The sequence below is a fragment of the Salmo trutta genome, chromosome 8 (assembly GCF_901001165.1).
Source record: "Salmo trutta chromosome 8, fSalTru1.1, whole genome shotgun sequence".
NCBI lineage: Eukaryota > Metazoa > Chordata > Actinopteri > Salmoniformes > Salmonidae > Salmo > Salmo trutta.
In genome coordinates this window covers 24018878-24046348 of record NC_042964.1, presented here as the reverse complement: position 1 = coordinate 24046348, position 27471 = coordinate 24018878, and the positions used below count along the sequence as shown (strand labels likewise).

The following is a 27471-nucleotide window of genomic DNA, read 5'->3' as shown; positions in this document are numbered from 1 at the left end:
CTAAAGAGAAAAGCACAAGAAAAACACCTGTCACCCACCTATTCAGCTGATTTATTACAGAGGCAAGTGGACCTTGCCGTGCCATAATTCTATAACCTCAACCCTTACCTTAACCTCACTGATATAACACTAACCTTAACCTAACCCTTGTTCCTAAACATAAACTTAAACATAACGTTCATTCATTTCGACCCTTATGCCTAAACTTACGTTTTTGTAATTCTATGAAGTCATGATCAGGAGGGAAATTGTGAAATCAATGCTCATACTGTGAAAAATAAGTGCTTTGGTTCTTCCACTGGATTGCATGACAAGTAGTTCTGCCCTCCATCCTTCCCAACTAAACCCTTGATCACCTTGGTGACCTGGCCAGGAGAAACTCCTGGATCTACCTAATAGTACCTGTCATAAAAAAACAAATTCATGATAATAATAAACATTACATCTCTCTCTCTGTCTCTTTCCTCTCTCTTTCCCTCTCTTTGTCCTCCTTCACTTTCTCTCTTTCTTTCTCCCTCATTCCCTGCCTCGCTTATAATTCTATGAATTGAATTTCTACTAGGCATCCAATACCGCATGCATCTTAAGGACAGCGACGTCATATACGAAAACCTGGACAACCAGCAGAAGAACGCAAGCGACATCATGACTCCCATGTAGACGGAGAGAAAGAAGAGTAGAGAACATAAGAGTTTCATATTTACTGGCAGATGAATGTACGGATATCACACACACACACACAGACAGACACACACTCAATCACTCACTCACAAACAATGCACACCAATTCAGAACAGTCCGTAACGTCAATGTTACATATTTGCCACATTATTCTTTTTGGAATTTGTTAATATTATTGTCATTATATTATCTGCTTTTATTAACTTATTAATGCTTTTGTTGTAATTTGAGAATGCATGAATTATGAGATGTGATCCAGGGAAAAGTGCAATTATAAAATGCCTCAAGTGCCTGAGATGTAATTTATTGAAGTGAATTGAATTGTTGCTGCACGCTTAACATTACTTGTCATGTCAGTCTTGTGTCTGCCTTACCTGTCCTACCGTAACACGCCCGTGTCTGTCTTACCTGTCCTACAGTAACACACCCGTGTCTGTCTTACCTGTCCTACAGTAACACACCCGTGTCTGTCTTACCTGTCCTACAGTAACACGCCCGTGTCTGTCTTACCTGTCCTACAGTAACACGCCCGTGTCTGTCTTACCTGTCCTACAGTAACACACCCGTGTCTGTCTTACCTGTCCTACAGTAACACGCCCGTGTCTGTCTTACCTGTCCTACAGTAACACGCCCGTGTCTGTCTTACCTGTCCTACAGTAATGTACCTGTGAAATTGGTGTGCCACAAGGATGTCGTTGTACCCATTCAAATCCCATATTCTCTCCATTTCTCCCCCCTCTTCCACTTTCCTTTTTCTTGGTCAGCAGACTTTTCGAGCGTAAAATACAAACTTCCCAATCGCTCCAATTGTATTTATTCATACTTCAAGAGTGCAACAAACGAGGAGTGACCCAAAACAATTTTTCCCCAACACTTTTCCCTGACAGACGTTTGAATTCAAGGCATCTAAAAACAAGCAAGACCTAAAATAAGGCCAGTGAGACTGCTAGCAAACAACGTGCCACAGTACATCTGTGACACAATCAGCTGCATTTGTTGTTTGTGTGTCCAAAGAACCAAGAACAATACAATTAAAATCAATTCAAGTGCTTAACAACAATGACTGTTAAAAATAAGTCACTAATGTACATAAACAATCAAACTGTGAGCTACTTTGGTCCAAGTAGTAATAATATATTGTTTTAAAATCACAGAGGAAAGGAATGGAAATGTTTGTGACCAAACTTTTGTTCATCGAATGTTCTGGAACAATGAAAATTGAGTTGGAATGGTTTTGTTTTTCAGTTAAATTCCAGGCTTAAGGAAATAAAACATCTAAACAAAATAAAACAAGAAACGAAATAAAACACATCCTCTGCACAAACAGTCTTGGGTACGTCTATTTCTTGACTTCATGTAAAGATATAGAGATAAAAACATCTAAATTAAACAAAGAATAAACAAGCAAGTACTCTGTGTCCAGGGAATATAAGGCATAATAAGCCCAGTTTATACCTGGTGTTAACATGGGTCCTTTGTCCTGATCTTGTCTACATTCTGTATGTGCCCACATTTCCAGAAATGTGTCTACACATGGTATTAAAATGTGTCTGTTATCCGTCCAATGTGTCTGCATTGTGACCAGATTTCACGATCCATTCCTTTATGCTAATTATTTCACTACTCTTTCAAAATAAGATTTATTTATTTATTATAAGACACATATTGATGTAATCAGTCAATGGTGCCACCTGTCAATGATTTTAACGGGTGGAATAATGTACTAAAATGGTTTCTCTGTCCAGATCTGTCTACACTTGTAAGATATAAAGACACAATGCATGCCTGACTACCTCCGGAGGTGGGCAGAATGATCTGATCACAAACAGATCACAATGTGTCTTTTGATTGTCAACACCTGTCTAAAAATGTGGGCACAATCAAAAAGTGGACAAGATCAGGACAAAGGATGCATGTTAGAGACAGGTATAAACGGGGCTTTCGACACACAGTTAAAAAAAATAAAAAATCTGATTGTTTGAAATGTCCCCAACCTCACATTGTAATTTACATCAGGGATAAAGACCCATTGGTAATTTCCATTGGCAATTGAACCAGGAAATAAAATAATACTTTAGACAAACATACAAAACATGCTTCAGGGGCACAAACATACACACACACACTTATGCATGCACATACACATGCACACACACACACCATTGTTCAATGTTCTCAACACAAATGTAAACAGTTGAAAACGTAGCTACAGTAACGGACGTACGACTTCTAAATAATCCACTATAATAATCCATAATCCAATAATCCATCTGGATTGTTACCCAGGACTAAATCCCTAATAATAAGGTAAGGTGTGAATGAATGGCATAACAACAACAGGCTCAAAGAGTGTAATCAAAGTTTTAACAGCTGTGAACAACAGTGTGAGGCCGTGTCCCAAATGGCACCCTATTCCCTATTTAGTCCACTGCTTTTGACCAGGGTCCATAAGTAGTGCACTTTATAGGGAGTAGGGCGAACAGCAGTATAGCAAGGGAAAGGCAAATGATTTGAAAGGATTGTTCCCTATCATGGAGTGTGGACTATGAAGTGTGTGTTACGGAGTATGTCCTTCCATGTACAATATGTGTGCTCTGGAGTGTACTAAGGAGTGTGTATATGCACTTTTAAGACTATTAAAGCAGCAGCAAATGCTGATAAAAGAAAATCTAAATTATACAAATCGGACAATAAATATATTTAGCATAAACTAAAAACATCTCTGGTAGAATACTTATTAACTACTAAATACAGTGTAGAGACTGTGTGGCTCCAAGCCACTAAAATACAACACATTCTAATAAGAGTGAACCCGATAACACTATCCACGGGTGAAACAGATCTAGCCTGGTCCCAGATCTGTCTGTGCTGTCTTGCCAATTCCTATCGTGACAATGACCATAGGAGTTGTGAAGACAGCACAAACAGATCTGAGACCAGGCTAGAGTTATTCCACAATGCAACAGAACTCAACCCTTTCCCTGTGGTCTCCTGCTGCTTTTTTTAATCACAAGTTTGACATCCATCATGTTAGATAAGTTTATCTAACAGCGTGTAAACTAACAAAATCCAGTTTTTCAGTAACAAAATCAGTTTTTTCACTAACAAAATCCAGTTTTTCACTCTTAAAATCCAGTATTTCACTGACAAAATCCAGTTTTTCAATAATAAAATCCAGTTTTTCACTAACATAATCCAGTTTTCCACTAACAACATCCAAGTATTACATTACATATCCTGTGTAAAATGTATACCAGTGTATAACAATATGTATTAACAAAGTATTGGCTATTACCATAACCCTGTACGGTAAACACAGTAATCTTCAGTGAAAAAGTTCCCAAAATGTTTCTACAAATTGTCTGGTTCTGTCTTCACCCTGTTTAAAACCTTAACAATTATTTACACATTAAATTACAGCATTACACAAGGAATAAAACAAGGAATGAAATGGAATGTTGACATTACAGTGAAATAAAAACTTTAAATGTTGTTGAGATAAAAATGTGAAATGATGTTGTTGAAAGTAACTTCTCCAGTGTCTTCAAATGACGTGGCTCACGTACAGTCAATCATTCAGTGTCTGACAGATTGTCTATCTGTCTGTCTGGTAAATCATTGTTCATGCGTGCCTTGTAGGATGTAGGAAATGTTCCGCATGGGACATGTCTCTCTCTCTCCATTTTTCTATCTACGTCTCCCTTCTTCCTCCCTTCCTTCGCTCCCTCCCATCTTCACAGTCTCATTGTTTCTACCTGGCTCAAGTACCAGCACTCCCTCTCTTCCTGTCTCTCGCCTTGTCTCTCAGTCTCTTCCACGGTTCCAGCACCAGTACCTTACACTCTCTCTTGGCGATCTTGTCCAGTGAGAGGACCGGCCGATCGGGGGGGAGGTAGAGGGGTCGACCCACTGGGGATCCCACTGGAGGGGTGATGGCCCTGCGCTCCATCACACTGCCCGTCCTAGAACACACACACACAGAGACACAAATACAAAGAGACATACGCACACACACACAATGGGGTTTAGGAGAGAGGTCAGAGAGTCAGAAAGAGGTCAAGGAGTCACTGCCAGAATTTAGGGATTACAGGGAGTGTGTGTGTGTGTGTGTGGGTCTGCGTGTGTATGATTGTGTACATATATGCTTATGTGTGAGTGTATGAGTTTATGCATTGCATGTATGCTGATGTGTGTGTGTACGTACAGTATGTGTGTGTGTGTACGTGTGTGTGCGCGCCTTTAGAAAATATTCACATCCCTTTACCTTTTCCACATTTTGTTGGGTTACAGCCTGAATTTAAAATGGATTAAATTTAGATTTGTTTGGTCACTGGCCTACACTGGCCTACACACTAATGTCAAAGTGGCATTGTGTTTTACATTTTTTTAAATGACAAATTAATTAAAAATGAAAAGCTGAAATGTCTTGAGCTAATAAGTATTCAACCCCTTTGTTATGGCAAGTCAAAATAAGTTTAGGAATAAAAATGTGCTTAACAAGTCACATAATAAGTTGCATAGAATCACTCTATGTGCAATAACAGTGTTTACCAGATTTTTGAATGACTACCTCATCTCTGTACCCCACACATGCATTTATCTATAAAATCCCTCAGTCGAGAACTGAATTTCAAACACAGATTCAGCCACAAAGACCCGGGAGGTTTTCCAATGTCTCGCAAAGAAGGGAACCTATTGATAGATGGGTAAACATTTTAAAATCAGACATTGAATATTCCTTTGAGCATTTGAAGTTATTAATTGCCCTTTGGATGGTGTATCAATACACCTAGTCACTACAAAGATACAGGTGTCCTTCCTAACTCAGTTGCCGGAGAGGAAGGAAATAGTGACTTTAAAACAGTTACAGAGTTTAATAGCTGTGATAGGAGAAAACTGAGGATGGATCAATATTGTAGTTAATCCACAATACTAACCTAATTGACAGAGTGAAAATAAGGAAGCCTGTAGAGAATAAAAATATTCCAAAACATGCTTGCAACAAGGTACTAAAGGATTACTGCAAAAATGTGGCCAAGCAATTAACTTTTTGTACTGAATACAAAGTGTTATGTTTAGGGCAAATCCAATACAACACATTACTGGGTACCACTCTCCAAATTTCAAGCATGGTGGTGACTGCATCATGTTATATGTGTGGCTGTAATCGCTAAGGACTGGAGAGATTTTCAGGATAAAAAAAGAAACGGAATGGAGCTAAGCACAGGCAAAATACTAGATGAAAACTTGGTTCAGTCTGCTTTCCACCAGACACTGGGAAATGAATTAACCTTTCAGCAGGACATTATCTTCCTCTTTGACATTACAGAGTATTTTGTGTAGATCGTTGACAAAAAATGACAATTAATCCATTTCAATCCCACTTTATAAGACAACAAAATTTGGAAAAGTCAAGGGATGTGAATACCTTCTGAAAGCACTGTATATACACTACAAAAGTATGTGGACACCTGCTCGTCAAACATCTCATTCTAAAAGTTGGTCCCCCTTTACTGCTATAACAGCCTCCACTCTTCTGGGAAGGCTTTCCACTAGATGTTGGAACATTGCTGTGGGGACTTGCTTCCATTCAGCCACAAGAGCATAAGTGAGGTCGGGTACTGATATTGAGCGACTAGGCCTGGCTCGCAGTTCCAATACATCCCAAAGGTGTTCGATGGGGTTGAGGTCAGGGCTCTGTGCAGGCCAGCCAAGTTCTTCCACACAGATTTTGACAAACCATTTCTATATGGACCTCAATTGCGCACGTGGGCATTGTCATGCTGAAACAGGCAAGGGCCTTCCCCAAAATGTTGCCACAAAGTTGGAAGCACAGAATAGTCTACAATGTCATTGTATGTTGTAGTGTTAAGATTTCCCTTCACTGGGACTAAAGGGCCTAACCTGATGAAAAACAGCCCCAGACCATTAATCCTCCTGCACCAAACGTCACTGTTGACACTATGCATTGGGGCAGCTAGTGTTCTCCTAGCATCCACCAAACCCAGATTCGTCCGTCAGACTGCCAGATGGTGAAGCATGATTCATCACTCCAGAGAACGTCTTTCCACTGCTCAAGATTCCACTGGCGGCGAGCTTTCCACCATTCCACCATTGCACATGGTGACATCACTAACACTGAGTGGCTGCTGCCAACATACTGACTCAACTCAAGCCACTTTAATAATGGGAAAATTGATGTAATCAATTTATCACTAGCCACTTTATATTATTTATATTATATAATGTTTACATAACCTACATTATTCATCTCATATGTATATACTGTACGCTATACCATCTACTGCATCTTGCCATCTTGATGTAATTAGATGTATCACTAACCACTTTAAACAATGCCACTTTATATAATGTTTTCATAACCTACATTACTCATCTCATATGTATATACTGTACTCTATACCATCTACTGCATCTTGCCATCCTGATGTAATGTATCACTAGCCACCTTAAACAATGCCGCTTTATATGTTTTCATACCCTACATTACTCATCTCATATGTATATACTGTACTCCATGCCATCTACTGCATCTTGCCTATGCCGTTCGGCCATCACTCATTTATATATTTTTATGTACATATTCGTATTCATTCCTTTACACTTGTGTGTACAAGGTAGTTGTTGTGGAATTGTTAGGTTATATTACTTGTTAGATATTACCGCATGGTCGGAACTAGAAGCACAAGCATTTCGCTACACTTGCATTAACACCTGCTAACCATGTGTATGTGACAAATACATTTGATTTGATCAAAATAGGGCATGGAAACCCATTTAATGAAGCTCCCAACGAACAGTTCTTGTGCTGACGTTGTTTCCAGAGGCAGTATGAAACTTGATAGTCAGTGTTGCAACCGAGAACAGACAACTTTTCTGCGCTACACGCTTCAGCACTTGGCGGTCCCGTTCTGTGAGCTTGTGTGGCCTACCACTTCGCAGCTGAGCCGTTGTTGCTCCTAGCACTTACAGTTGACTGGGGCAGCTCTAGCAGGGCAGAACTTTGACGAACTGACTTGTTGGAAAGGTGGCATCCTATGATGGTGCCACACTGAAAGTCACTGACCTCTTCAGTACTGGCCATTCTACTGCCAATGTTTGTCTATGGAGACTGCATGGCTGTGTGCTCGATTTTATACACCTGTCAGCAACGGGTGTGGCTGAAATAGCTGAATTCACTCATTTGAAGGGGAGTCCACATTCCTTTGGCTATATAGTGTATGTGTCTGTGCGTTACATGCGTGTATCTCCTACCTCATAAGAAGCGACCGTGATGGCTGTTGGTGAGAGAAGGACTGTGATCTTCCCAGACTCTGTCTGTCCAGCAGGTCTCTAACAGCAGGGCTGGAGGGAGAGTTCTTCCTGGACAAGGACAAAGACATGGGCCTGGCCTCGGCAGGGGGGTTGGAACAGGACGCTGTGAACTGAAGCTTCAGCTTCATGTGCTGGCTTAACTGGAGAGGAGGAGAGGGGGGCATGTGGAGTGAGTAATGTTTGGTATGCAAAATCGGAGAAACAAAAGAGGCACACACACACACAGACACACACGTGCACTCTCTCCATCTCTCGCTGGTACCTCGAAGAGTCCTGCCTTGAGTATCTGGAAGCCGACAGTAAAGGAGAGGGTGGATCCTTTCCGACACTGGCCCAGGTTGTTAAGGGGGGAATGACATACCACAGAACTGACAGAGGGGTCCTCCTGACGACCACGACCTGGAGGGGAGGGGGTGACATTGACGGAAAGGGAGAGTGGGAGAGGCTGGTGTTTAGTTTACCCAAGGAGAGAGCAATATAATATAGCCTAAAGTGATTATGTTCCTCTGGTAGTTAGTTAGTTAGTTAGTTAGTTAGTTATAAATCATCACTGGACATTAGACAGAATTCCCACCCCTCATCTACCGCCACTCTCTCTCTCTCTCTCTGTCTCAGGTTTGTGGGTGTACTATTTTTTGATTTAGTGGATCATTAAATAATTTTGACAAAATTATTGCAATATCGGTTTCAGGAGGCAGCACTCAATTGGGTACAGTCATATCTAACTGACAGGAAACAGTACACCTATATCAATGGGCCGTTTTCTTCCCCTAATGCATTAAACTGTGGAATACCGCAGGGCAGTTGCCTTGGACCACTTCTTTACTTAATATATACCAATGACCTTCCTTATGCCTTATCTGAAACTCAACCTACTATATTTGCAGATGATACTACAATTTATACAGCAAGACAATCGGTTCAACAGGTACAGCAAGCTCTACAAGTAGATCTGGGAAATATCAGGGAGTGGGAACAAATTTATTTTGAACGCCAAGAAAACCAGGGTTATGTTGGTCTGTTCCACCAGGAAAAGGGCTGCACAACATGGGATGCAATTAAGTATGGGGGAAGTACAAATTGACGAAGTGGCAGAAACCAAAATACTAGGGGTTCAGCTAGACAACTGCTTATCATGGTTGTCTCCAATAACTTATCTATGTTTAAAAAAAAATGCATGCATGATCAGAAGGATAGCAAAATATTCACCGGGAAAGATTCTTAAGCAAACAAGCCAAGCATTAATTGGGAGTCAGGTGAATTACTGTTATGTGGTCTGGAGACATGCATCAGCAAGTGAAATTAGGAGCATGCAGGTTGCACAGAACAAAGCAGCAAGGATTGTTTTAAGGTAGAGATATGATTATTCTGTTGTAGTCATGCACAATGCTCTTGGGTGGTAATTCATCAACAAGATAATTAAAAAAAACATAGCTTATTTTATTTGACAATGTACACCATTTAAAATGACCAAACTCCATTTACAACAGTATTCAGCTGGTAAGAGACAGGCTTTCAGTAAACACTAGGACTAGATTGTCCACCATCTACGTGTTATCCAGAAAGAAAAGAGAAATAGGCAAAATAACATTTAGATTCAGAGTAATAAAGATATTGAATAATTTATCTGAGCAAACCAGAAACCTTTCAATATCCAAATTCAAACAATACTTTAGAACCATTTAAATATAAAACATTGGAAGGTTGTGCAGGACTATGGTAGATGAAGGAATCAATCTATATTTTCAGAGTAATATGTCTGTTGTTTGTAACAGTGTGTTATCTGTGAAAATGTGATTGTATTATGAATTGTGCTTTAATGTTTAAGGACTCTTTGAAGATTAGTCCAAATGAGGACTAAAAGCGATCCTGATAAAAATCAAATCAATCTCTCTCTCTCTGTCCCTCTCTCTATCTCTCTCTAAGGCATTTGTATTACAATCATACAGTGCCTTGCAAAAGTATTCATCCCCTATTTTGTTGCATTACAACCTGTAATTTAAATTGATTTTTATTTGGATTTCATGTAATGGACATACACACACAATAGTCCAAATTGGTGAAGTGAAAGGAAAAAAAAAAAAATGGAAAAGTGGTGCGTGCATATGTATTCACCCCTTTGCTATGAAGCCCCTAAATAAGGTCTGGTGCAACCAATTACCTTCAAAAGTCAAATAATTAGTTAAATAAAATCCACCTGTGTGCAATCTAAGTGTCACATGATCTCAGTATATATACACCTGTTCTGAAAGGCCCCAGAGTCTGCAACACCACTTAGCAAGGGGCACCACCAAGCAAGGGGCACCATCAAGCACCATGAAGTCCAAGGAGCTCTCCAAACAGGTCAGGGACAAAGTTGTGGAGAAGTACAGACAAGGGTTGGGTTATAAAAAAATATCTGAAACTTTGAACATCCCATGGAGCAACATTAATTTAATTATTAAAAAATGTAAACAACAAACCTGCCAAGAGAGGGCCGCCCTCCAAAACTCATGGACCAGGCAAGGAGTGCATTCATCAGAGAGGCAACAAAGAGACCAGCTCCACAGTGGAGATTGGAATATCTGTCCATAGGACCACTTTAAACCATACACTCCACAGAGCTGGGCTTTACGGAAGAGTGACCAAAAAAATGCCATTGTTAAAAGAAAGAAATAAGCAAACACGTTTGGTGTTCGCCAAAAAGCATGTGGGAGACTCCCCAAACATATGGAAGAAGCTACTCTGGTCAGATGAGACTAAAATTGAGCTTTTTGACCATCATGTCTGGCGCAAACCCAACACCTCTCATCACCCCGAGAACACCATCTCCACAGTGAAGCATGGTGGTGGCAGCATCATGCTGTGGGGATGTTTTTAATCAGCAGGGACTGGGAAACTGGTCAGAATTGAAGGAATGATGGATGGCGCTAAATACAGGGAAATTCTTGAGGGAAACCTGTTTAAGTCTTCCAGAGATTTGAGACTGGGACGGAGGTTCACCTTCCAGCAGGACAATGACCCTAAGCATACTGCTAAAGCAACACTTGAGTGGTTTAAGGGGAAACATTTCAATGTCTTGTGTCATGACGTTGGCCTGTTGGGGAGGTTTATGGCCCCCATAAATACCTTTCCCCTTTTCTCTCTCTCTACTTTCTAAAGTTGACTCTTGTAAAGCCTTTGTAACATAGAGAGTGGTAACATCAAAAGGTGGGAAACGGAACCATATTTCGGTAATCCAACCAGTTGAAAATATGCGTTGGTACTTAATGAATATGATCTCAGATCAGTTGTTGTCTGAGACATTACTACTAATGACAGGATGACATAAACTGTATCTTGGAAAGTCGACACATTCTAGTTATCAGATTCACATGGAATTGTTGTGCAATTTAAATGTTTAAATATGAAACTATTTGTGAAAAGATGAAATGTAATTTTAGCTTCTTAAATGAGAGAACGGTTTGTCATAGAGAAACTCTGCTCACTCAGATGCCCCGCCCAAGTGAACAGACATTGGTTGTAAACTAGGAAACATGCCCTTCTCTTCACCCCGATATAAGCCCGTTGACGAAAATCCAACTTTCTGTTCCAAGGACGTGAGGACTTGCGGTCCCCACGTTGAAAGGACAAAGAACTAAGCCAACCTCAGCGTGAGCTCTGGTTGAATGACAAGAACCAAACGACATTAGCATCGAATTTCAACGTGAAGATGACGATCAACACGCCAAAAGGATGAATTTCGACTATACCAGCCAGAATATAGCATGAGCTTGAAGTATGGCAACTTGATATGAACTTTGAACTCTTATTCACTAAAGAAGTGATACCTCCTAGCCGTTGCGTTAGCAACAGCAGCTGTAAACATGGGCTAGGAGAGGACGGACAGAGTATCCATTGTCCCACGCTCCAGTTCACCACTAGACATTCTTTGGAGGACAAGAGATCCATGCTGGACAACCCGGCCTTCTATCTACGACCAATCTACTGAAGCGCAGCTCAGAGTAAATATTTATTGCATTTTCCTTTTTCAAATGGGCGGTTATTTAGAATGCATAAGATTCTGTATTTACGATAGAGTAGCTGCCTACGGCCCGATAGAGACACAAAATGATTTTGGTCCTCAGTCTTCCCGCTCTTTCATTCAAAACCCAACCCCCTTTCTTTGTGTAACCAGCCGTCATATCTGTTCCGTCTGCTAGGGGCGTTTTCCTTTATGACATAATTTGTAATCAATATATGATCCATTCTGTGTAGATGCAATTCTGTGCGATTATTTAGGTATTTAGTAAATAAATAATTAAACCAAATGTTGTATTGCTGATTCAACTTGTTAGCCAGGGTTCGTGAAGATAACCAATAATTTACAACTTTCAGATGAGACTGAATAAGGTGACGATTAAATAATGACTGCTATTGAGGTAAAAGATTACCAGGTCTTTAAGAGTTTATTCGGAAGATAACAGCTCTATAAACATTATTTTGTGGTGCCCCAACTTTGTAGTTAATTACATTTACATGATTAGCTTAATCAGGTAATATTAATTACAGAGAAATGATTGTATAGAATAGCATGTCATATCACTTAATCCGGCATAGCCAAAGACACGACACTTGGAATGGCCTAGTCAAAGCCCAGACCTCAATCCAATTGAGAATCTGTGGTATGACTTAAAGATTGCTGTACACCAGCGGACTAACTTGAAGGAGCTGGAGCAGTTTTGCCATGAAGAATGGGCAAAAATCCCAGTGGCTAGATGTGCCAAGCTTATAAAGACATACCCCAAGAGATTTGCATCTGTAATTGCTGCAAAAGGTGGCTCTACAAACTATTGACTTTGGGGGGGGGGGGTAGTTATGCATGCTCAAGTTTTCAGTTTTTCTTATTTCTTGTTTGTTTCACAATAAAAAATATTTTGCATCTTCAAAGTGGTAGGCATGTTGTGTAAATCAAATGATACAAACCCCCCCAAAATCTATTTTAATTCCAGGTTGTAAGGCAACAAAATAGGAAAAATGCCAAGGGGGTGAAAACTTTCGCAAGCCACTGTATTTATTAGTTCAGTGTGTATGATCCTCTCCCTGGACTATCTCTCACTCTCTCCCGGTCTCTTTCTAACGGACCCTTTGTCATTACCCTCTGTCATTCTTTTTCTATCCCTCTCTTCTACTCTTTCTCTTGCTCGATTACACTCTTTTTTGTGTAAAAAGGATTAATCTTCTCCGTTTTCTACATCTCACTCCCATCTCCCTCCATAATCATCCCATCCCATCTCTTCTCCTCTCCCATCCCCTCACCTTCGGGCGTCCAGACCAGTCTTACAGCCAGGAAGTCTTGCAGGTTGTTTAGTAGGGTGTATTTGACCCGGAAGTGCTCCTGAGGCTGCACAGCACTGGGACAGGAAGCTGTCATAACCAGCCGGGGTTGGTCCAGTCTTACGCTGGGCAGCTGGTAGTGGGTGGAGATGTACCTGGAGAAGGGAAGTTAAGTAGTAGAGTAATAATGGGGTAAGTATATTTGGACAGTTAGTCAACGTAGAGTAGTTATTATGGGATAGTTCCAACTAGATCTATGTATTTAAAGAGTTGACCCCATAGAATTAGGAATTAAAATACTGTTAACTTTCTTATGATGGGATAAAGGTCAGCCATTTTGGTGAGGGAGTTGGTCAACCATGACAAGCCAATGCTGTGATATGATATTGTGTACAATATTGAATTTTAAGAATGTATCTGCACTGTATGTTTGTTAGCTAGCTAGCCAGTCAGTTTTAGAGGAATGATTCCATAATTTTTTTCAGATTAACTGCCAATATGCCAACATTCCATTCATACAATGCAGTCCATCCTCAGACATACACTGGCTGAAATCAGTTGATGAAAGTACATAGACAAGTTGTAAATGCAACAAGTACTGATATTGTATCATATAATAGCACTCACAGCCTTCCAAGAAAACAAAAACGGATACATTTCTGGTCTGTTTACTTATCCATATAAACTGTATTTATAATTATATGACAATATTTTAGGTTTACAATACTTATATTACACAAGTTCTTATATATCATATGCCTTAACTTTTCTGCATAAGTAAAATCAGGACTATGTCTCTACTGAAATTAATTTCAATTAGAGTAGTTTTTTGGATTTCTCACTGACCAACATTGCTGCCATTTTCACCCCATTCTGTAACTTTTAGGATTTATGACATAGCCCCTCTAGTAATTTAATAGGTCGTTATCAATAAAATGTTACAATACAGCAAGCAGTGTTGCCAACTTAGCGACTTTGTCGCTATATTTAGCGAGTGTTCAGACCCCTCTAGCAACACATTTTCAAAAAAACGACTAGCGACAAATCTAGCGACTTTTTCTGGTGTTATTGGAAACTTTTGGAGACTCTGACGTGAAAGCACGTATCGTTCTTACTCTTCTCAACGAGCAGCAGGTGCTGCCATGGGCCCCACCCCAGTCCCAAAGCACTCACAGGCGGCCCAGTTCACGCGCAGCAGTCCCTCCCAGCTGCAGTCAGAGCAGGAGATGTTCAACCCTCCAGACTGCAAATGAATCGCGCATACGGGAAGCCGCTGCTGGCTGATCCTGCCCTGGCTTACATTCAGGGTGGGATGGTAATGTAAAATGTTCTTTGTCTAAAATAAATCACTGCACAAAAATAAATCACTGCATTTGACTCACACAGCCTCAGTCACTTACTGACCTTGTCCACTGTGTGTGTGCCTCTCTGTGGCATAAGCTAAACATCTAGCTGGCTAGCTCATCATGTCTCAGTCTAAACTGTACACTCAAAAATACAGAAAGGAGTGGGAATCAAACCCTGAATTCAAAGGCTGGTTGAAGCCGTTTATTGGAGATGATACACGGGCGTACTGCCTGTATTGTAAGGCTGATTTCTACGCCAAACTTAGTGATGTAAAAAAACACATGACAACTCAAAAACATACTCAAAAGGCAAAGCCTTATAACAGTTCCACCCAAAACAAGCTGCCATTTATGGTTAAAAAGAAAGGCTGAGGCAACCATGACATTAGCTATCGTTGAACACGGTTCCATGCTGCCATGTGATCACATTGGAGAAGCATGTAGAGCTGCTTTCTCAGACTCCACTGCTGCTACCCACTTCAAAATGTACAGGATCACAGTGCACAGAAATGATTAATGGTGTTCTAGTACCATACTTTCTGAAAAAGTTGGTCGCAGATGTGGGTGACCAGCGTTCCAGCCTCCTCCTCGATGAGTCCACGGATGTAAGTGTTTCTAAGTACCTGGGGGTTGTGATAAGGTACTTTAGTGACACCAAGCAGACAATTGTATCAACATTTCTGGGGCTTGTTGAGTTGGAGGGAGGAGATGCCAAATCTATAGCCCGTGCTGTTGTGGCTTTCCTCGAGAAGTGTCGTCTTAAAAAAGAGAAACTCCTGTGGATAGGGACTGACAATGCCTCTATTGGGGATTAACAATGGGGTCCATAAAGTGCTGAAGGAGGAGTATGGCCTCAAATATCTGGTTCTTATTCGCTGTGTGTGGCACTTTCTGCAGCTTGCTGTAAGTCATGCTTCCAATTACACCATCCCTGTAGTGTGGATTACTTGGTACGAGAGACTTATAACCGGTTTTCAGTGTCTCCAAAGCGCAGGGAGGCCTACAAGGCCATATATGAGACCATCAACTGTGGGGAGAAACCTTTACAGATAACCAAGGTCTGTGCCACACGTTGGCTCTCCATTGAACCTGCGGTTTCACGCATTTTGGACCAGTGGGAGGAGCTTAGGCTGCATTTCGCAGTCACCAAGTCCAGTGAACACTGCTACATGGCTGAGGTTTTCTACTCCATGTACAGTGATCCTCAAAACATATTGTATATTATTTTTTTAAAGTCAGTGCTAGGTGAGGTACTGTCTGGTGAGGCTTGCTATGAGCACCAGCTGCCTGATAATGTTTTGCAGCTTTTTGCCACATCTTTGGCACATCAGCTGCTTACTCATTTAAGTCAGCTCCCTCAGTTGCTGAACCTGCCATAGAGAGCCTTGACCAAAATGGCGATGGACCACTCTTTCTGTGAGCCAGCACAGCCTTTGTGTGTGTGGAGGGGGGTCTGGGAACATTTTTTTTTAACCTGAATTAGGGCCAGACTTGTTACCATAATTTTCTCACATTGCCATTGACAGTTTTTTCTATTGTCTCTTTTGGTCCATTTAGATTGTTAATGTAGATTGTATACAAAAAAATGTAAAAAATTTTATGGTTAAAAATGTTCATGTTTTACTGTGACTTGTTGTAGTGGACCATAAGGTTAAAAACCATAACCAAACTAAGAAAACTAAACATTTTTTTTTTAATTTTAAATAAAAAATGTAATAAAAACTAAGTAACTCCACCAGAGTGTTTCTTTTGGGTCACTTTTGCCGGTCCCAAGCCCGGATAAAGGAGGAGGGTTGGAATTGTGACATTTAAAAAAAACAAGAATCGACAGAAGAAAGTTAATTTGTGGTTCTAAACATATTTAGGGTGTTTTTTACTCACTTTTTTGTCTCTCCCACGACGTTATTCCTCTCTCCAACAGCGTCCATCACAATTACATGCACATGGCAAATTATGCAAATTAGGTGATGACGTCATCTAGCGACTTCTAGCGACTTTTAGGACAGCCAATAGCTACTTTAGTAACTGAGGAGTTGGCAACACTGCAATACAGTGCCCTGTTCGATTTGGCTGCTGGGAGTTAAGGAAGCCCCCAGCTCCGCTAAAACTATTGACAACTATGTGCCGTTTTACTAAATAAATGACTAAATAAATGGTATAACTATTTGGTTTTAATATCATCAGCTCTTGAAGAGCATAGTCATAACTACACATCATCAGAGTTATACAGCAAGTAACTGCACGCTTTTCATGATTATTAAACATCAATTGTTTACAGTGAGGGTAGCCTATCCATTTGGCATGTAGCTAGCAACATGTGTCATTTAGCTTGCTTCATTAGAGATTTGGCTTTTGGAAAAAACTTGACATCGGCAAGTCCTCGTCCTGGTAAAGTTGTCAGTCGGACTACTGTCATCACCACCGTAGATGGCAAGCAAAGCCATCCAGTTTATCCCCTTAAAGTTAGCTCGTTAACTAGCCATATTGGCGTAATCTGTTATTAGCTAGCTAGCCAATTTGTGGTCTATCAATCAATGTAGCCTCACCTGCGTACCGGCAGTCCCCACAAGGTGGAGTGGACCAAGAAACTATGAGGGCCCATGCACCTGTCATCGATGTCTATTTTTTATTTATTTAATAAATGAATTTGACAGTAACCCTCCAAAAAGTCATTAATACATCTTTTAAATTGACATATGTATTAAGAAGCTACGTGTTGGTTTTTTGGGCTTCAGGAATGTGACTTAAAAAGTGCCTCAGACCTTGAAAAATAACAAATTAAACTGATTGAAAGTATGAGATGATATCTGTAAACAAATGCCGAGGCTACGACGGCGCCAGTGCAATGAGTGGAGCTTACTTAGGTGTTCAAAAGCGCATATCAGACCGAGAGCCTAATGCTTCTTAGGTAGTTCTTTATTAGTTTTTGTTTAGAAAAATATCACTCCGCAGAAGCAAGTTGGAGGGATGGTAAAAACAGCTTGATTGCCATATTATCATCAGGGAAACTGGGAAGAAGGGAGTGGTACATCTTTAACTGCGCCTCTCATTCTCCTTAATTGCCAGCATCAACACGGTACGGAAAGAGATTAACTGGATAGGAAGCTCTGGGGACAGGTCGTCTGGATACTGGACAGCCAATAAATTGGCAGATGCAAACAGATTATCATCTTTAGCGGACAACAGTTCTTGAGGGCTTGCGATTTCGTCTTCATACTGGTGAACTGATGTTTGAGTTGAGTGGTTGCAATATCAACAGTCCTTTACAACAGTCCCTGGTGTATCTTGGAATGTATCATTCAAGACTAAGTTTAAATTGTGTGCAGCACAATGGACATATAATGCACAATGTCTCTGGAAATACTGTCTGGGTTGGCAATACTCTATGGAAAACAGTCGGGTTCGGGGGCCAAACACCGACGTTGCGGAGGGGTCCAGAGAAACTGTGTTAGGCTAGTGTATCGCCTATCACGTCTGTCAGCAGCAATTGTGATTGAAAAAAGTACATTAGGTCTACTTACCACTATGTTTAGCCAGCTGTACAAAGATTCTACTGGTCCGGTAGCTTGCAAAGTAAACATTATCAGCTAACAGTACATCGGCAAATGCGCCATCGAATGCTCTGCACCTTATTGTGACGTCTTATTGATAACGACCTACAGGATTTCTATGGTTGGGCCATTGAGGTTTCTGCTTTATGATGCACTTACAGTTGAAGTCGGAAGTTTACATACACCTTAGCAAAATACATTTAAACTCAGTTTTTCACAATTCCTGACATTTAATCCTAGTAAAAATTCCCTGTCTTAGGTCAGTTAGGATCACCACTTTATTTTAAGAATGTGAAATGTCAGAATAATAGTGGAGAGAATTATTTCTTTCATCTTTTATTTATTTCATCACATTCCCAGAGGGTCAGAAGTTTACAAACTCTCAAATAGTATTTGGTAGCACTGCCTTTAAATTGTTTAACTTGGGTCAAACGTTTCGGGTAGCCTTTCACAAGCTTCCCACTAAAAGTTGGGTGAATTTTGGCCCATTCCTAAAGACAGAGCTGGTGTAACTGAGTCAGGTTTGTAGGCCTCCTTGCTCGCACACGCTTTTTCAGTTCTGCCCACAAATTTTCTATAGGATTAAGGTCAGGGCTTTGTGATGGCCACTCCAATACCTTGACTTTGTTGTCCTTAAGCCATTTTGCCACAACTTTGGAAGTATGCTTGAGATCATTGTCCATTTGGAAGACCCATTTGCGACCAAGCTTTAACTTCCTGACTGATGTCTTGAGATGTTTCTTCAATATATCCACATAATTTTCCTACCTCATGATGCCATCTATTTTGTGAAGTGCACCAGTCCCTCCTGCAGCAAAGCACCCCCACAACATGATGCTGCCACCCCCTTGCTTCACGGTTGGGATGGTGTTCTTCGGCTTGCAAGCCTCCCCCTTTTTCCTCTAAACACAACAATGGTCATTATGGCCAAACAGTTCTATTTTTGTTTCATCAGACCAGAGGACATTTCTCCAAAAAGTACGATCTTTGTCCACATGTGCAGTTGCAAACCGTAGTCTGGCTTTTTTATGGCGGTTTTGGAGCGGTGGCTTCTTCCTTGCTGAGCAGCCTTTCAGGTTATGTCAATATAGGACTCGTTTTACTGTGGATATAGATACTTTTGTACCTGTTTCCTCCAGCATCTTCACAAGGTCCTTTGCTGTTGTTCTGGGATTGATTTGCACTTTTCGCACCAAAGTACGTTCATCTCTAGGAGACAGAATGCGTCTCCTTCCTGAGCAGTATGACGGCTGCGTGGTCCCATGGTGTTTATACTTGCATACTATTGTTTGTACAGATGAATGTGGTACCTTCAGGCATTTGGAAATTGCTCCCAAGGATGAACCAGACTTGTGGAGGTCCACCATTTTTTTTCTGAGGTCTTGGCTGATTTCTTTTGATTTTCCCATGATGTCAAGCAAAGAGGCACTGAGTTTGAAGGTAGGCCTTGAAATACAGCCACAGGTACACCTCCAATTGACACAAATGATGTAAATTAGCCTATCAGAAGCTTCTAAAGCCATGACATAATTTTCTGGAATTTTCCAAGCTGTTTAAAGGCACAGTCAACTTAGTGTTTGTAAACTTCTGACCCACTGGAATTGTCATACAGTGAATTATAAGTGAAATAATCTGTCTATAAACAATTGTTGGAAAAATGACTTGTGTCATGCACAAAGTAGATGTCCTAACCGACTTGCCAAAACTATAGTTTGTTAACCAGAAATTTGTGGAGTGGTTGAAAAACAAGTTTTAATGACTCCACCCTAAGTGTATGTAAACTTCCAACTTCGACTGTACGTGACACTACCACATTCTACGGCAGCCATGTTGGCGACCCATTAACATTATATGGGGAATGGCATGTCACTAGAATGGGCATTATGATGCATTTACATGACACTACAACATCCTATGGCAGCCATGCTAGCTACATTAACATTACATGGGCGATATTTAAGCAATGCTATGTAACTGACTGTCTAGAATTAGAACAATATTCAGAATTCTAAAAGTTGGCCCAACTCTCTTAAATATATGGCTCTGGTTCCAACTAATAGTCGGTGGAGATGTACTGTACCTGGGGAAGGCTAGTAGTTATAATGGGGTCGTTATAATGGAGTAGATATAGTGAGTGTGTGGGGTAGTTTTAGTGATTATGAACCAGTTCTATCTATTAGTTGATGTAGACCTACCTGGTAAAGGGAAGTTTAGGGGTGGACCAATGCAGCACAGCCACCAAAGGAACCTCCAGACCCTTAAGCAGAGAGCAAAACACATTCACATTCCTCAAATGATTTCATGCTGTGCACACAAGGACATTCATGGCAGATTTCTCATGCATATGTTTAATCTAAAACAGATGAAATGATCGCACACTAAGTATGATATCATATTACCTGAAATGTATCTCACTGCCCTTTACATCACAAACTAGGACCATTTATTTGATATTTCACATTGTCCTTGTTTTTCCCGCTCGCTCTCTCTGTCCCTCTCTCTATACCCCCCTCTCTCTCCCCATTCCTCCCTCTCTCCTCTCCTCTCACCTCGTTGCTCTCTTCCTCCGGCTGGTCCCTGAGCTGCAGCTGAAACAGGAAGTTCTGCTCCTCCAGGGCAGAGAGCGTGCTGGGAAGGTGAGAGGAGCTACTGTTCATCCTATGGAACGACGCCATTCCAACCTCTGCTGATTGGTGGCTGCAGACAGGAAGTAAATGATGCCATCGCCATGGTTACAAAAGTTATGTACTTTTTACATTCTGATCAAGGTTCATAAAAAATAAACAACAGTATGGGACATTCAGACACTCATTATATCTTTATGCAACATTTTAGAACAAAATATACAATATGTTTCAACACTTATAAACAGCGTCCCTGAAAAGCACCTTGTCCGGCAGACACTGATGCTTTTTTACCCTTAACTGCAAAAGTTGGTATTAGTAGTACTGTAATCTGATCCTAGATCTGTGGTTAAGGGAGTGTACTAGACATTGTCCACCAGGAGGACAGAGCCATCAGGCACTGATCTACAGTCAGTTTCTGTTTCACCCCTAATGGTTAAGTTTAGGAATGGGGGGGTCCCAAAATCCTAGATCTGTACTTACCAGACATTGTCCACCAGAAGCACAGAACCATCAGGCATCATGGGGAGGTAGGACACGTTGAAGTTAGGAATGATTCTCACGTCCCTCACACAGACCTCCTCCTGAGAACTGGAGTTTAATACTGGGGTGAGGGAGTGAGAGAGGGAAGGGAGTTAGAAAAGGGATAGAAGGGGAGGGGGGAAATGGGGGAAGGAGAGATAGAGAGAAACAAAAGCATAAGAGAGGAAGAAGTTTAGGTGATGTCATAATACTATTGTCAAAAACAATAGTCACTTCCACTTCAGAGGAAGGCCCAAAAAATTGCCAAAGACTCCAGTCATCCAAGTCATAGACTGTTCTCTTTGCTACCACACAGCAAGCGGTACCGGAGCGCCAAGTCTAGGTCCAAAAGGCTCCGTAACAGCTTCTACACCCAAGCCATAAGACTGCTGAACAATTAATCAATTGGACACCTGGACTATTTACATTGACCCCCTTTGTTTTTACACTGCTGCTACTCGCTGTTTATCAACTTATCATCTATGCATAGTCACTTTACCCCTACCTACATGTACAAATTACCTCAACTAACCTGCACATTTACTCAGTACCAGGCCCCCTGTATATAGCCTTGTTATTGTTACGTAATTCTACTGTTACTTTTTATTTTTACTTTATTTTATTTAGGAAACATTTTCTCAATTCTGTTTCTTGAACTGCACTGTTGGTTAAGGACTTGTAAGTAAGCATTTCACAGTAAGGTCTACGTATTCGGTACATGTGACAAATAACATTTGATTGGATTTGATTTGGGTACTATTTATACACAGTACATACATGGTATATAGCTATATACACAATAGGGTTGGGCGGTATCCAGATTTTTATACCGTCATACCGTTTCTGTACCATACTAGGGTATACTGTATTACCGGAAGTGCACACAGGGGGTGCTATAATTATACATTTTTAACACACAAAAATATTGAATGTCTCTGCTGTAACCAAGAAGTTTGATCTTGACATCTAGCCACTTAGCTAGCAAGTTAGCAAACCAAATGCATAGCTGGATCCCTGAGCTGGATATAATTTATAGTTATACTTAAAGGTGCAATATGCAGAAATCTCTCAGCCATTTCCTGGTTGCTTAAATTCTAATAGTTAAACTTGAGAACGGGAAGCATAGAAATAACGAACATAGAACAGATTTACAGCTTCTTAGACTTGCTTTCAATGAGAATGACATATCTAGACCTCCCATTTCTATGTGAATTTGGCCAGGTTGTCCGAAAAGTGACATATTGCAGCTTTAACTTAATAGTTATACGCAGTGGCGTAGTGTTTTTATGGTATTGAAAATCATACCGTCGGTATTTCAAAATAACCCGGTATATGGCATAAACGGTATATTGCCCAAGCTTAATACACAACCCTCACTAATGTAATCCACATCCCATAAAGACAATACACAATACTGTAAACTTGAGGGTAATTTCAAACTTGAGGGTACTATACATACTGTAAATATAAATCCACATATGTGAGCCAATATCCTGTACCGCATGTACACGTAAGAGCTACTACCTATATAAACTATTGAGCTATTGTGATAACACGGTGATAACACGGTGATAACACTGTTGTCGGTGTAGTTAATTACTTGGGACATGTTTCCTAACAATCTATTCAAGAAGGTCTTGGTTATTTGTGGCATTTTTTTGCCTTTACCTCCCTTATCTCACATAATTTGCTCACATTGTATATAGTCTTATTTTTTTCTACTGCATCATTGATTGTATGTTGTTTTACTCCATGTGTAACTCTGTGTTTTTGTATGTTGTCAAACTGCTTTGTTTTATCTTGGCCAGGTCGCAATTGTAAATGAGAACTTGTTCTCAACTTGCCTACCTGGTTAAATAAAGGTGAAATAACATAAAAATAAATACATTTGTAATACTTTTCTCTCCCTTTGAACATTGGGTGGAGCTCTGCTATTGTCCAGGGCCTGTATATCACAAAGCATCTCTGAGTATGAGTGTTTATCAAGGATCAGGTCCTCCCATTTATGGATTTAATATCTAAAAGACGCTTTGTTAACATGGGATCATGATCGCTAGCTGGGGACTTTGCTTTAGAATGGGCCCAACCTAACTATGAACCTGCACTATTACTGGGTCAGACTCGGTACCATCAGAGAGTCAGGGATTATCCTGGTGGTTGATTCATTAAATACAGTGAATTAACAGGATTTTACACACGAGAGGGTTGTTATTGATCTTAGCCCTGGGCTGAGGACTAGGATACAGTTCAGTGGCTCTCTGTGGCTAAACCCGTTTCTTTAGAGGCGAAAGCACTTCCTTAAACCAGCTCAGCATTGTTTCAATCTTAACTTTGTTCACCAGGAGTCAGGAGCTCTTGGCTCTGCTTCAGAGTAGTTATCGGGCTCATATATTCTTAGCCCCTACCCTCACAGTCACAGGCTACAGCGAGGGCCTAAAGGTTTTTCTTTTCAGGTGGTCAGAAAAAACTCCTGGTCGTAAGCATTTGTGGTTAAGTATAGAATAGGTTATACTCAAACAATAATGCATATGAAACCTTGGATTATAGTGAACAACACACAGCTAACGGGAGTTATTTAGCATGAATAGCGGAGTATAAATAAATATACCACTCTATGGACCAAGTTTAACAGAGTTAGCCCCCCTCTGCTCCCTACCTTTGAGAACGGTCAGGTGCAACAATGTTAGTATTCCCCCATCACAATATAGCAGTGTGTAAAGGTATTACACTTTCATAAAAAAAGGTGCTACCTAGTACCTAAAAGGGTTCTTTGGCTGTCCCCATAAAATAACCGTTTGAAGAACCCTTTTTGGTTCCAGGTAGAACCCTTTTGGGTTCCATTTAGAACCGTTTCCAAAAATGGTTCTACCTGGAACCAAAAAGGGATCTCCTATGGGGACAGCCAAGAACCCTTTTGTAGTCTTCCCCACCTTTGAGGATGGTCAGGTGCTTCCCGGAGACAGTCATCTGTTGACATTTCACAGTTGGTGGAGGAAGAACACTTAACGTGGTGCTGACTGGACACGGGATGGGGACGGGGGGAGAACAAGAGGGAGAAAAATAGAGAGGGTCACTTTTAATACACTTTACACTGAATGTATATTGCAGTTGTTCATCGACGAGAATTGCGTTGTTTTACTTTATATTGAAAATGTATTTTAAATATGTAGGCCTATACACATTTGGTGGGCCTTACAGTGAATTGAGATAATGTTTTACAATCTAAGATAATCATTATCCTTCTCAGTCACAACCCAGAGGGAGCCACTGGAGAGTGAAGGACTCTGACCCTGGGCTTTGAAGGTATTAAGGTCTTGTCTGAAGGTGTGTGTGGGGCTCCTCAGCTGTAGGATGGTGAGGTAACCATGTTCCCTGATCTCTGCCTTTTCCTCCTCCTGCTTCCACACGGTCACTATGATCTGACATAGACAGGAAACTAGAGGTTACAACAAGGTTATAAACATGCATAGAGGTTATAACAAGGTTATGAACATGAAGAGAGTCACTACAATCTGACATAGACAGGAATAGAGGGGTTATGACAAGGTTATAAACATGCATAGAGAGGCTATGACAAGGTTATGAACATGCATAGGGTATAGTCACTACAATCTGAGACAACACAGAGTGGGGGAGGAAATGGAGATATGATGGGAACACAGATAGAGAGATGAGTAGAGAAAAAGACAATGACACTATCTGTCCTGTTTTCTGTCTCTCTCTCTCTCTCTCTCTCTCTGTGTGTGTCTCACTCACTCACATACAGACACACACACTGCATGACTTCTCACCTTGACCTTGAGAGTGTTGACGGGGAGTTTGTCCAATGAGACGGTCAGAGGGAATATGACCTCCTCGTTCAATACCACTGGCTCGTCCATGGCTGACTAGGAGAGAGGAAGAGACAGAAATACTCTATTACAAACAATGAAAAAGCAAGAGGGAGCGAGAGGGAGGGGGGAGGGAGAGAAAAAGAGAGTGTGTGTGAGAGAGAGTTAAGAGTGAAAGAAAGAAAGAAAGAAAGAAAGAAAGAAAGAAAGAAAGAAAGAAAGAAAGAAAGAAAGAAAGAAAGAAAGAAAGAGAAGATTATGTAAACAATGGAGGAGGAGGATGTAGGGACAAATAAAGTTTGTATTCTACATTTGTACTATAGATTATCGATACAGATGTGAGTCACTCCACCTGCTAGTACACTATTATTATGGTCAAATGTAATAGAAGAAGAGGGATCTGTCTTTCACAGAGGATATGACAAATATGAATGTGTGCAAAAAATACTCATTCATTCGCTCTATTTGTCCCATGCTTACTATTGACTATCATAGTGGGTGGTTGTTACCCTCAATTGCCAACACCTCAAGGTTAAGTTAAATGTTTGGCTATGAGGTTAAGTTGGCATGTATGTCTGAATTCTCTGCCAATGTAGTCTGAAAATAATTCGTAGGTTATTGCTGTCTGTCCTGCGAGGCTTGATAACAGGCAAGTGTGAGCAAATACTCCTTACACAAGCTCGCTCTCTCCCTCTTTCTTAATGTCAAGGTTGGACAAATCGAAAGAAGTGTTGGTTGGTTAAGACTCAAGAAAGTTTGCGGCGTCTATTTGTATGTCATCACAGTGACTGCAGCTAGAACCAACCTGTGCTCCTTGCCACAATAACAAGCTGTCTGTCAGACAGACCTGGGTTCAAATACTACTTGAAATCTTTCGTATACTTTGAGTGTTTTGAGCGTTTGGTTTAGTCTGCCTGGAGTGCCAGGTGGGCTGGCTTTACATTTTTGGAACTGTTCTATTGGTTCCATTGCAACAGGCATGCTCAATCAAGCGCAAAGTAGGTTATTTGAAATTATTCCAAAAAGTATTTGAACCCAGTTCTGCTGTCAAACAGTAATTTGGCTTGTTCCAACTGTCATAGGTCAGTGCTTGCAGGAAGTTAAAAAAAGGTCTGGTTGACTGTTGTGGTTTACATTTGTACTTCTGCTGCACGAGCGTTGCACTTATATGCTCAGGAAATGTCAGCACTTCCTATTTTACACAGCAGGTGTACACGTAGCCTATTATAACACTCAATACGGTATTAGCTTGTTGTTATGTGTATAGTCCAATTATTTTGCCATTGTTCCCTACAATTATTACTGTCATACATCATTTCATATTACCTGAACCGGTGCGCGCCGATACTGCCGTCCATCACGCCCCGTATTATTGTGTATGAGAAGCGGCTTGCATTCTCTGAAACCTCGGTTTCTTGACTCCCTTCTGGCTGTGTGGACTGTTCCCGCAGCAAAGTCAACCTCGTCGGGATCCTCGTCTGCACAGTCGTCGCTGTAGCTTCTCTGGAACTCGTGGGGGTGAAGTTGGGAGCGATGTCGGCTCTCTCCGGGGCAGACACTTGCTACAGCGGAGAGGGACCCTACCAGCTCCTTCCAAGCCCGGGTAGCGCTGTCACCTGACCCGCTTCTCTTTGTCCCGCTTGAGCCCGACGCTCCATCTCTGGACCGCAGGACCAGCAAGAACTGTACCGTTTCGCCGAGGTAGAGGTGACTGCGCCGGGGGAGAGTTCGGTATTTTGACGGGTCGGAGAGGTCCGTGATGGGAACCGCAGGGAAATACATAAAATACTCGCACTGCGATTCCATCATTAGAACCATGGCTAGCTAGATTATGTATCCTGTTGATAGCTTGCTATACAATCACACAAGCTAATACTATTCAAAACCCACTCGGGGGTTAATATTCTTAGTGTATGACCAGCATCGATAGTTGGCCTATTTTTACAAATATCTCTATAATAATAAACATTTAAAATCCAATTCACTGTGTCCATCATCAGTCGGTGAACCTGCGACTGACGCTTTCACTGTGCAGCATAGGTGTGCAGTGCACTCCAGTACAACTAGTCGACCACAGAGAAAAAGAGCTGCATTTTTAAACTAGGCAGGAGTATTCAACTGCTGATAAGTGGAATTAACAGAGGCCCACATAGCAAGCCTTTCTCTCACCATTCAGGTAGACCAAAATAATCTCCCAATACATTTGAAATTGTTTTTCACCCAACATGTTGTAGCTAAATAGTTAATGTATTATTAAAAACTGTGAGCTTGTTTGACAATGAAGGAA

At 41.0% G+C, this 27471-nt stretch overlaps 2 protein-coding genes across 2 annotated transcripts in view; one reads left to right on the top strand and one right to left on the bottom strand.

Moving 5' to 3' along the window:
- Nucleotides 1-1483, top strand: part of zanl (zonadhesin, like) — a 35872-nt gene extending 34389 nt beyond the window's left edge. The window contains exon 52 of the mRNA XM_029760581.1: nt 563-1483. Coding sequence (XP_029616441.1) covers nt 563-660 — 98 coding nt within the window. The 3' untranslated portion in view covers nt 661-1483. The remainder of the gene's footprint in view (nt 1-562) is intronic.
- On the bottom strand, nt 1480-27226 carry LOC115198563 (microtubule-associated protein 11). The gene is made up of 11 exons (XM_029760583.1): nt 26511-27226; nt 25146-25241; nt 24644-24773; nt 24285-24371; nt 21316-21436; nt 20758-20905; nt 20404-20465; nt 13294-13466; nt 8279-8415; nt 7957-8156; nt 1480-4643 (listed from the first exon to the last, which is right to left on the bottom strand). The coding sequence occupies exons 1-11, from the start codon at nt 27000-27002 to the stop codon at nt 4442-4444; spliced, it is 1848 nt and encodes a 615-aa protein (XP_029616443.1). The 5' UTR covers nt 27003-27226; the 3' UTR covers nt 1480-4441.
- Nucleotides 27227-27471: the final 245 nt, after the last annotated feature.

Excerpts from the sequence above, each read along its gene's own strand:
- LOC115198563 (XM_029760583.1), bottom strand. The coding sequence starts at position 27,002 with ATGGTTCTAATGATGGAATCGCAGTGCGAGTATTTTATGTATTTCCCT. Across the intron at positions 8,416-13,293 it reads ACTGGTCTGGACGCCCGAAG|GTCGTGGTCGTCAGGAGGAC; the intron begins GTGAGGGGATGG and ends CCTCCCCTCCAG. Across the intron at positions 4,644-7,956 it reads TCACGGTCGCTTCTTATGAG|GACGGGCAGTGTGATGGAGC; the intron begins GTAGGAGATACA and ends TGTGTGTTCTAG.